This window comes from Pundamilia nyererei, unplaced genomic scaffold (assembly GCF_000239375.1).
Source record: "Pundamilia nyererei isolate P.nyererei 1_Seehausen unplaced genomic scaffold, PunNye1.0 scaffold00011, whole genome shotgun sequence".
NCBI lineage: Eukaryota > Metazoa > Chordata > Actinopteri > Cichliformes > Cichlidae > Pundamilia > Pundamilia nyererei.
In genome coordinates, this window is record NW_005187412.1 from 3,661,908 (window position 1) to 3,674,130 (window position 12,223).

Genomic DNA, 12,223 nt, shown 5'->3' on the forward strand with positions numbered 1-12,223 from the left:
GTCACACATGTGACTCTTATGTAAAGCATGTATGTATTTAAGTTGGTTATAATTATGTATGTGCAGTATGATGTTATTTATCATATACTATGTCCCACAGCTGATGGAGTCCCAATTAAACCAGCTTTGTTTGACTGGCCATCTCTATTCACCCTTTTTAGGGAAGTCTGAAGCTGGGCCTATGTCCTTTTAACCCTTTAAGACCTACCATAGAACCAAATCCGCCAGAGCTTACTTTATATTTTTACATGCTGTAGTGCCATTTTTGGAGCATTTCAAGTTGCTATACATCAATACAACTGTTATAGCCCAAATTTTAATAATATGTATGCATTATGTCCATAGTAACTACATAAATTGCAAAAAAGTGCAATAAACTACCAAAAAATTGAAAATTGTTTTTGTTTTTTTAACATATATTTCTACTTAGAGAAATTTAAGAGGCTTATCCCTCAAAACTTTAAATACATAGTTTTGTCTTCATAATTTTATTTTTCAGATACACCAATTTTATATACTGCAGAAAAAACAAAAAACGATCCGATGATGCAAATTTACAAAGAAAACAGCATGTGCAGCAGAGCAATTTGAGTTCTCAGCATTCCAGCAACTATTCAAAAAAGCATAAAGTCAAACATGACTTTTAAAAACACCCGTATAGGCTTATAAGGCCTATAAGTAAAAAAACTACATTTTCCGCGAAAATGACATCACTTCCGGTTTTGGGTAGGTAATGGCAGACATGCGATAGTTCACACTGAAGTCTATTTCAATGTAGGAAGTGTTATGAACAGCTGATCGGAATCAGCAAAGCCTGTTTCTGGAATATTATGTTTCTGTTCCTGCAAGCGCTTTTTATGCAATTTTTTGCAAAGCTATATGTGGAAGGAAACCGTGACCGAGGACAAGCTGATGGCATAAGATGTAAGTACAACTCCTCTGGTTTCATATGAAAAAAAAATGATTGCCCTAGCTTGCGTGGTTCTGGTTCTACTGGGATTTAAAAATAGTTATGCAAAACAGAGCGTGCTGCTCCAACCGGCTTTAAAGGGTTAAAAGGCAATTAGGGAAATATAACAGACCACATAAAACGCTTTTTTTTTTTTTTTTACCAACAACTGGTATCAAAGATCAGAAATGTTATATATATATATATTACATTGGGTGGTGGTTAATTTTCATCTTACTGGAAACTAAATGGGTGGCACAGGGATGTGATAGTGTGATAGTTAGAACTGTTGTTTCAGGTTCTGGGTTCAAATCTATTCTGGGGTGTTTCTGAGGTTTGCATGTTTTCTCCTTTAACTCAGCTTTCTTCCACAGTCCAAAGACATGCATCTCGTTAACCTGTGGTGTGAATGCTTCTGCTTCTGTGTGTTGCCGCTACGACAGTTCGGCGACCCACCAATGACCCTGAATTAAAAAAGCAGAAGAAAATGGATGGAAAATAAATAAGCTTACAGTTGTTGTTGTTGTTGTTGTTGTTTTCATAAGAACACATATTTATCTTTTTATTTGTATTTTCATGACTTACGTCAAAGTTATGACTTTGTTATTTAAAAGCAAGTTGATATTGAGATTTGTTTTACAGCACAAAACTTAAAACATAATTAAGATCACCTCATGCTGAAGTGCTTCTTCTACAGCAGCTGAATTCAAACTGAGTTATAAATGCAGATCTTAAAATTTGTGTTATCACCTAATTAAAGAGATCCATACTGCCATGATAGCAACACACGATGCTACCGATGCTGGCTGCACAGTCATGATGCAAATCTCCCTTTCCAGCACATCTCAAAGCTGATCTGTTGAACTGAGATCTGGTGACTGTGGAGGCCATTTGAGTACAGTGAGCTCATTGTCATGTTGAAGAAACCAGTCTGAGATTCAGTTCAATTCAATTTTATTTATATAGCTCTAAATCAAAGTAACAGTCAGCTCAGGGCTCTTGGTGACATGATCTGAGCTTTGTGGCAAGGTGTCACAAAGCTCAGATCTTCTTCACCATCTTCTGATATCTGGTGTCTTCTGTTGCAAGGCACTGTCGTAATAAAGATTCTTACATGGTCTGTGGTGTTTAAATGCTAAATGGATATGTGCTTATACAGTACCTTTCTACTTGGGCACTCAGAACTTCCTTCTACAAGTCTCATTCACTCACACACACATTCATGAAGCACTTTTATCTTCTATCTATGCTTAAGGGCTTTTATCTAACATTCACACTCCAATGGTTGCATCAGGTGCAACTCATGGTTCAGTATTTTGCCAAAGAATACCTCAACATGCGGACTGGATTATCCGAGGATCGGTCCACCAACCTTCAACTGGTGGACAACCCACTTTACCACTGGAACGAGTGATACCACCCAAATTTTAATTTTGGTGCTGTCCAGCAAGCACTGCAGCCCTGAGTAGTTGCTGATTCAACAGCCTGAGCAGTAAAAACTTCAGCAGAGGTTGAGCCAAAATGAAAATTGAGATGGCATTGATGCTGATGCCTGCTTTATTTTGTGATGTCATAGCCTAAATAGGTTTCTGTTTTTGTGCTGGTTTTAGTTCTTGTCAAACTATGCGTGGTACTAGAGCAGCTTTTCCACATGGGGCTCTAAATCTTCCGGTTGTTATTGTCTCAAAGGTCTGGAATGTTTTTTAAAAGGAAATAAATTTAGATACAGCTGAAAAACCACATGCCCTTATATGTTTATGTAGCTAGGGTTTACATAAATCTTTATGGTCAGTTTTACTCCTCAAACATGCACACACACTCACAGGCAGAAATGGGCAGCTGTAAAGTGCTCATTCAGCGCAGCAGCTGCATCAGCAGAGTAGAATAGAAAGCAGCGTTTTTGTCTGTGTGCATGGTTGAGAGAGAGGAAGAGAAAGTGTGCATGTGTGAGGAGTTAGGGGTGATGGGATCTCTGAGCAGACAGAGGGGAATCACTGGTGCTCTCAGTGCCCATTAGACTAACCTCATGGATCAATATTGATCCTTACTACCACCAAGCTCTGTCTAATAGGCTTCTGGCCGCCCTGATACAATGACAGCATTAGCGCACATGTCCAGATGGATGGATTTGGGGGTAGGAGGATGAACCAGAGAAAGAACAAGAGAGAGAGAGTGTGTGATGAGAAGGCTAAAAGGATTTGCAGGTCCAGAGGAGAAAGGAGAGGAGACAGTAATGCCGATTATTTGCACAAGACATACAGTGAGAGTAAAAGAGAGAACAAGAGAGCAGCAGAAAAATGGACATACTGTATCATAGCTCGCTTATGTCAGCAGAGTCTGAAGCAAGCTGCATTTTCAGTTAGTGCATGTTTTCCTGACTGACTGTTTTTAGAGAACATAAAGGGAAAGTGAGGAAGTCTCTGTACAGCCATAATTGTAAAAGCAGTAGACAACAGTATTTGTGTGCATTTGTGTGTGTGTGTGTGTGTGTGTGTGTGTGTGTGTGTGTGTGTGTGGGATGAGAGATAGTGAAAAGGGAAGAGTGAACTGTTTGTCTTGTGTATGTTTTCCTGTCTGTACTTCTGCTCTGATGCCCTGTTGTTTGAATAATAAATAGTGATCAGCTGTCGCTGTAATTTGGCCACCTGACTCATGTTATCTCTGAGCCAGCTGAGTGAATGGAATGAGGAAAAGAATATTTCTCAGACACAAAGTATTTCAGAAGTCTGAGTTGTCTTCCGTCACACTCTCACATCCTCTTTCTGGTAATTAAAAGACAGATTGTGTCTCAGAAGCACACAGAACAGTGGAGTCATTAAATATATCTGCCCTCTAGATAGGAACAGGAGTGGAAACTGTTACTGTAAATATTGCCTCAGGCAAATTTGTCATGAGTGACAGTCTGTGAAGAGTCAGACATGTTTGTATGCAAAGTAAAGGCTCTGAAATATATTAATCACAGCCATATATTACCAGGGTTTGAGGTGATATAAGCTACATAGATTTATAGGTTAACATACATTTAGATAGATACTTATATCTGGCATTATATTTCCTCAACTATACTTATGTATAGTTTTGTATTATTTCACAGGATTCATTCTGTTTTACTACATTTGAGAGATACTGTACCACACTGTAGCTTTGGTTACACACAAACAAATGAGAAGATCACACATTGCCATGTACTGTTTAAACCAGTGCGTAAGTGCTTAGCCTTCAGTAAAATACTTTTGTGATTATAAGTATTTTGGCACTTTGATATTGCTACTTTTACTGAAGTAAAGCAAGCCAATACTTCTTGACTGTCCAATTATTGACACCAGAGTTGGAAAATCCTACAGATCTGAAAACATTTTAAGAGGCTTCCAAAAAAGACATGATGAAAATTAATTTAACATTAATTATCTAAATATCTAAAATTTTAATGCAGTATGACTGCATGCTTATCCAGTCATAATGTAAAGGACTTCAATCAAGTTAAGCCAAAATGATCACGATGGCACTCATTTGTACTTGACTCTGTCACAAATGTATTAATACTTTACATTGAGGACATCCAGGCTGGAATGAGCTCATCATTCATCATTAGTTCATGGAACCAGCTTTAAAAAAACTCAGCAGTAATGGCAGTAATGGCCTATAATACCAAATGTTGCTACCACGATGAACTAAACATAACTTCCTTGTGGTTTCATGTTTGCGGCCTTTCAGATAAAGTGGTGACTTGGTTCTTGCTTCTTGTCTCTGAAGCTTAGCGTATAGCATGGATATCAACGAGGGTTAAACAGTCAAAATCAACACGTCTTTTCATGTATTTATTCTTTTTGCCATTTTTGGATCATGGGGGGAAAGAGTATAGTTTTGAAGGTCTTCTACATCTTTGAGTTTTTTATGATATAATAATAATGCCATCTTCATTTATTTCAGTCTTCTTCTAATGAACTCCTGCTGATAACACTAAGTAGCCAAGTTTTAAACAAAAATCTGGACGCCGCTTTATCTGAAGGGTCACAGCCACAATAAAGTCATGAGGAAGTTATGCTAATTGTTGTATAGTTAATGCTGGCCTTCCTCCATCAATTTGATTTATATGTAACAACAAAACATCCATTAAAATAAAGTATATGGGTGCATGCAACAACACTTAAATTTGGTAGTTTGGTGCTTCATGGAAATCCTTATAATATAGCCTTTGGACTAGGCCTTTTTAGTTAGTTTGTTTCCTTCTTCCTTTTGCATCTCAGCTGGGGATAGATAAAGCCTGGAGGCTAGTCTTCACACCAGGAAAAAAGAAGCTGAGACACAGTCCGAGCTTTGTGCAGGACCTTGCGTATAGAGACCATAGTGTTTGGGTAACTAGGCAGTGCAGCTGGCCTTTCACGGCTATGCAACTTTAAGGCAGTGTTTAAATCAACATGCAAAGGACAAGTACCCTGTTCTTCAACACAAACACACACACGAGAAAAGGAAAGTGAACTGCAGGGAAATGTGGAAGTGATGAGGCTTTGGGATAATGTTTCAAACATGAAATCTGGTAAATCCTTAGTCATACTAATTAATATGCAGTAATAGAAGTCTAAATTTTGCTGTTACCATTCTCTTTGTCAGCCTCCCCCAAACCTTTATCCATGGAGGTTAGCAGGGGTCAGTCATGGTCCTGCCAAACTGTCTTTTTAGGAAATACATCATGAGTTGTACTAATTACTTTAAAAGTCATAAATATTATAAATGGTATTTTGACCTGATTTTTCCACAAGGAAGACAAAAAACCTGCCAGCAAATTCCAATTTCTACCCCCAAACCCACTCCACAGCATTCCTATCATAAATTTGCTGCCTTGGAGTATACTGGATTTGTTTTCTAACAGTCTAGAGACATCAGGGATGGACACTTGAAGGAGCTGCTTTTATGGGAAGCTTCTGTTATCAGATCTCTTCTCATGCTCTGACCCACAGTCCATTAGTTATTCCAAGGTTGGATCACTATACTCCACTAATGCTCCCCTCCGCACGCACAGAACACATACTCGCCCTCCTCCTCACTTTACATGCATGTACTGACAGATGCACAGAAACGCTAATTTCATTTTGCTGCCTCATGTTAATGTATGTGCGTTAACACCTGCATGGCAACAACTGTCTGGTGTGACAGTGTGAGCAGCAGGAGAGGGCAGCTTTCTACAAGAAGGCCTCCAATAAGTGTCAAAGCACGTTTATCCCTGCCCTGAATTTATTGTTTTGGTCATTTCAATATGTGAACTACAAACTGAAAAACGCAGAGAATGCCATTTTTTTCCCTTCATGATAGCAATGGCTTTCATCCCACAACACTCTTCCCCTTCCCCCTCTCCCCTTTCTCTGCCTCCTGCAAGTATCCCTGCCCATCCCCCCTTCTTTAGTTCCCCTTTTGCCGGTATGGATCTGTGAAATGTTAGCCGGGTGTGCTGGTATGGCCTCAGCAAAAGCCATGGTGACATCAGAGAGATAGAGGCAACAGTTAGCTCAGAAGATAGACCGTGTGCGGTGATATCATTTTATTTGCTCAGTTGTGACGTGCCGGTTGCATACAATAACTGAAAATATTCCACCAGCTAGTGACCTAAAGGACATTGCCCTGTGTGGACATAAATAATCGACTGAGCTCTAACCCACTGACCTGTAGAGGCGGAGCCTAAATGAACGGACCCTTTTGATGTTGTGTAAATATTGATGCTCTGCCGCTCTTGCAAATGCAGCAAAACTGCAATTCAAATATAGATTTTTATAGAGCTGGTTGGGTCAGTGCCTTGCTCAACCCTAAAAGAAATTTAGAAATCAGCTGCAAATTACAACATTTCCACCAGGCCAGAGTGAATGTTTTTAAAAAAAAAATGCATGAAATTATGTAATGGATGTCTAGAACATTTCCATTTGAGGCAAATGATTCATAAAAAGTCTTTGAATTGAATTCGAAGTAGATTTTGTGACACACAAACCAAATGGGCTCGTATCCATAAGCGTAATATTTGTTATCTAACTCTTTTTTTTTTAAGTAAAAGAAAGAAGAATGACAGATGATCTGAGTCACAGCTTAAAGTACTATTAATATTAGTAACCCAAGGCCTCAGATGCGTTTGATGCTGAGAGAACGTTTGAAAGAAAAAGAAGATCACTGTAGACTAAAACAGTCTCTTTTTATTCTCTATTCTGAACAATTGGTTTTAATTAAACAATCCTTACAGGTACCATTACTATAAAAGGCCAAAACACATCACGTCTTTGCATATAGTAATAGAAAGGATATTTGAGTTTCTAAAATCAAATAATATACTAATAATGACAGATTTTCCATTAAGCCACTTTGTAATATTCATCGGCCTCACACACACGGACACATTCCTTTATTTTACTGAACAATGTCGTTTTTGCTGTCCAGTATTTTTTATTTTTTTTTGCCAAGCTGTCCAGCTTCACTGCCTTTCAGTACTCGAATTCCAAACTTCAGTCTCTTCACGGCACTTCCATCTCACTATAAATATCTCCCTGTGTCCTTCTATCCTCAAGTGGTTGGGCTTCGTTTTTGGTTACTCAAGAGAAAGCATCCTTTTTGCCTGAGTTGCCACTAAAGAGATTGCAGTGGTTACAGCATTTCAGAAAGCGTAGCTGTGTTTGTGATACCTCGACGGCTTTCTTGCACCACGGGGGGGTTATACTTGATTTGAATGATGCTTCCTGCTTTTAAGCTTCTTGAGTGACCTCAGTGCTCAGGCCATCCACCATGTCTGAGACTGCATCAGGAAATTCTGGACCATCCCCACTCAGGTTCAAGTCCTTTTTCAGTTCAAGGTCACTCGGCTCCTTGATAGGGATCTCCTCTGGCATTTCACCCCCATTAACACATTCCTCTGCCTGTGTGGCCATGGCAGTGTCAGGATCTCTACACTCCCCATTCACAGATGGAATTGCATCCTCGGTAACAGAGGGGCTCTTTAAATCTCCATTTTCCAACTTCTTTTCCACCTCCGGCTCTGCTTGAGGCACTGCTTCCACGGAGGGCTCAGCTGCCTTTTCAGATTCGACAGCAGCTTCGCACGCAGAGGCAATGACAACCTCAGATACAAGTTCTGCTTCCTTGAGCTCATCTGGCACCTCAGTGCTGGAAGCTTCTGGTGTAAAAGATTCCTCTTTTGCAGCTTGATCAGTGAGGGTATCCTCTGCGGTAGCCTTCGTGACATCAGAAGAGTCTCCTCCCACAGTCGCCACTTCACTCACATCAGAAGTGGCTACAGCCGGCTCAGCTTCAGTTTCTTCCACTTGATCCTCTGTTGCAGCTTTCAAAGCCTCAGCCTCTTGCTCAGGTCCTGGCTGTGATGTTTGTTCCAGCTCTGCCTCTGGGGCTTGTTCTGTTTCAGGCTCAGGTTCTGTTGTCTCCACAATCTCTGGCTCTGGTTCCTGTTTTAGTTCTGGCTCCAGTACTTGCTCAGGCTCTCCTTCTTTCTCTGGCTCCACCTCTGGCTCTGCTGCTTGCTCTGGCTCTTGCTTGGGCTCTTCCTCTGGTTCTGTGGCTGACTCCAGCACTGGTTCAGCTGCTGGCTCAGCCACCAGTTCAGGCTCAGGGACAGCTGCAGAGACCACAGTCTCCTCCACAGTAGCTTCAGGCTCAGTCTCTGGGATGGGCTCTGGCTCTTTGGTGGCCTCTGACACAGATTCAGCGACTGCAACAGATTCTTCTTCATGGACCTCTTCAGACTTGGGTTCAGCTTCGACTGGCACAGATTCTTCTGATGTTGGGGCAGAAGGTTTCTCTGCTACAGCAGCCACTGCAAGGTCTTCTGGAGCTTGCTCTTGTACTGCTGCACTTTGTTCCAATACTACAGTTGCTTCTTCTTTTTCTGGAACTGGCTCTTTTGATTCTGCACTTGGTTCTTCTTTAACTGGAGCTACTTCCTCCACTGCCACAACTGGTTCTTCTACAACTGGAGCTGCTTTATCCACTCCCGCAGCTGGTTCTTTTGCTACTGTAGCGGCTTCATCTGCTGCCACGACTGGTTCCTCTACAACTGGAGCTACATCCTCTGGCGCTGCTGCTGCAACTGGTTCCTTAACAGTGGATGCTACTGGTTCTTCCACAGCTGGGGAATCTGATTGTGCTGCTGGTTCCTTCTCAGATTTTTCAGGTGCTTCGGACTCTTGAGGTACCGCTGCCTCTGCTGTCACAGCCTTTTCGTCTTCTACGTTGCCTGCCTCTGCTGTTGTCTCTTCTCCTGTAGGCGGGGCTCCACCTTCCCCTTTAGCAGAGTTGTCTGCACTTGCAACTGTTGCAGGGGATTCATCCTTCTTGTCTTTTGGATCGCTCACATCATATCCTTTTCTTTTTTTGCTCAGCTTGCCTCCCATGATGTTTCCTAGAGGAAAAAATAAGAAATTGATTGGGTTTTGGCCTTTTTATTTAGTCGTAAATGTTAAGTTCATGTTCAGGGGGAGTCTAATATATGTTCATGTTCCCAGTACCCCAGATGTGACCCCATCCCTGGGTTGTGGATCAAAAGTCCTTGCACACACAAGGAAACCATACAAACTAAAACGTTCCACTAAATGGATGAAAATAATCTAGTATGTCTAGACTAAATACATAGTTTTTAAGCTTTTCTTAGATCTAATAGAAGCATATAATATTCTATAATGTTCTAAATTTAATGAAATTACATTTAGATGACTAGAGGGAATATAAGGAGAACTAAATGAAGAAGCGCTTTCATTTCAGTAAAGAAGTGTCTTATGTTAAAGTAAACCAGAAGTTCAATTAGGAAATGATGTCTGCCATTTGCAATTTGTCTGGAAAACCAATGTCAGCGCATGGGAACCTCAGTGAGATCAGGCAACCAAGCAGACCCACTACCCTTTAAGGAATGCGTGGTGAGGATCAGCGCCAAGTGAACCCACAAGTCTGAGTTGAACATCTATGATGTAGATGCACAACTATTTCTCCCTCAGTAGTGTCATAAGTTTCCCAGCATGCAGGCAGCGATCACCCAGAGTTTGTAGTTATATCCATTCATCTAAACTAGCTGAAAAATGTGGATTTTCAGCACAAACCACAACTGTCATTCTGCCAGTACAGAAAATATGTTACAGACACGTACTTCCGTGTGATCATGCTTTGACTGTGGAGGAAGTGAAGTGTAATGATTGCCACATAACTTCCTTAAAGCAAAACTGGGAGCTCAGCTTCATCCCTGCAATTGGTTTTCAGCGAACCTTGCAGACTTTCTGAATACAGGCCTAAATTATTCATAAGAGTGGAGTACTTAAACACCCTGATTCCCACTAAAGATACAGACAGATTTTTTTTTTACATGGAACATTTTCATTTAATAAGGCAGAAATACTGTTCAGCGTTCTTGTTTGTTTGTTTGATTGATTGATTTTTTTTTTCCTGCAAAACTGCCACATGCTGGAGTTTTCACCTGCAGTGAAGCATGTTGGCACAGGTACGAACAACCATAGTGGAACTGTCCATAGTGCTGCAGGAGGGCATTAATGACAGGATGCGACACATACCGGAGAGCCAACCCAATATAGCAATTTGGATTCTATAAACCTTCCAATTAAAACAACAAAAAATAAAAAATAAAAAGTGCATTTATTTTTTTTTAATTCTATTCCACTCGCTTCTATCTTACTTGTATTATGTGCCTGATCGTGTTCGTGAGGATATTTATTTTATTTTAATTTTTTTAATTCGCCCATTCATGTTCCCAGTGTCACGGGGCCTCCCAGTCAGACAAAGCAAAATTTTATAATGTGGGAAGACTTCATATTTCAGACCACTGAAATAATCCAATGTAACAGTTTATTACTGTGTAAAGCCGATTTTCCAGTTGGTCAAAAAGTAGATAAAATTCTTCACGCTAAAACACCGGGAAGATAAAGGAGGCGTGCATGTAACCGGCAGCATGTGCCGGCCGGTAACAAAGGACTGTGATTCCTCGCTAGGCGTTACATCCCGATAAAAGTAACGGTTTGGACAAAGTTGACAGGGGGGAAAAAAGACGACCCCAGGCTCGGGACCTACTTTAGTGCGGACTTCAATTAGTCGCTATAACCAGGTGGATTTAACGTTATGCTGGAAGATTTGAAGGATAAAGGCTATAGAGGGGTATCCATCCCCCCTTTTCAAAGCCACCCACCCACCCACCGCTTCCCTCAGCTGCTCTGCCCTTCTTCTTTTTTTGTGTGTCCAGCTGCTTTGAAAATGCCTCTCGCGCACATAAGCGTGAAAAAAAATACGAAATTCTCTACAACAATGTGTTGACTGCGTCCACACTAACAACTTTGTTCTGCGGTTTCGTTATAATGGCAGAAGGATTTCAAGCGCCTGGCCTACTTTTTAAAAAGCGCTTCTTGCCTGGAAGACGCTGATTCAACAACTGAGAACAAAAAAAGTCTTCCCTTTATTAAACACATTTTCAGCTGCAGTCTATAAAAATAAAGAAAAAAGCAGCACAGCAGGAATGATAAAAGCAGATAAACTAGATTCATCACAGGTAGGAAGACCTTTCTTTCTTTCTTTCTTTTTTACAACATCGCACTGCTCGAAATTCAATATAAAACATTTTAAAAAATGAAATCATTTTTTTAAAAAATCATTGTGACGACACTTACCTGTATTTCTAGTGCGTAACCAGCTCGGCTTCTTTTGCAATCTGTGGCTGGATGTGGTAATGGAGGTAAGGCTTTTTGGAGTGACAGCTGCAGATTCCGCCCCTGCTCTCCGAGGTGCAGCCTGGGGTCCGTGTGTTGTAGACTATCCGACGAGTGCCCCTCACACAATTTTCTAGACATCTGTCGATATCACAATCCAGCCAACCCCACTACCGCTCTGTCTGCAATCTACACCCTCCCAGTCTTTAACCCCTCCTCCCTCGCACACCCACTCTGGCGAATTTGTTGTAGAAAGCCATCTGGGAAGTTAAGAATGATTATTAACGAACCATCGCTTATTACACTTTAAGAAACTGCATCTGTGTGTGAGTGTGCGTGTGTCCTCTGCTTTTCCTCAGCCAAAAAAGTAATTCTAAAAAAATCAAGTTAGTGCCCACCTCCCCTCACAGAAGTATGGGTGTAATATAAATTATGCATGAGAAAGCTTTGTGTCAGTAAAACCACCAGCGCAACACACACACACACACTCACACACACTTCATGGAAAAGGACTCTTTCATGTTTTTTCCTGTCTTTTTGTCAGCAAGAAGCCTCCCTGCTCTTCTTTTGCCAGTTTGTCAGCAAATTA

General features: G+C 40.9%; 1 protein-coding gene across 1 annotated transcript; it reads right to left on the reverse strand.

Moving 5' to 3' along the window:
* Positions 1–7,105: 7,105 nt before the first annotated feature.
* On the reverse strand, positions 7,106–11,825 carry LOC102210583 (retinitis pigmentosa 1-like 1 protein). The gene is made up of 2 exons (XM_005724228.1): positions 11,596–11,825; positions 7,106–9,335 (listed from the first exon to the last, which is right to left on the reverse strand). The coding sequence occupies exon 2, from the start codon at positions 9,325–9,327 to the stop codon at positions 7,669–7,671; it is 1,659 nt and encodes a 552-aa protein (XP_005724285.1). The 5' UTR covers positions 9,328–9,335; positions 11,596–11,825; the 3' UTR covers positions 7,106–7,668.
* Between the last annotated feature and the right edge of the window lie 398 nt (positions 11,826–12,223).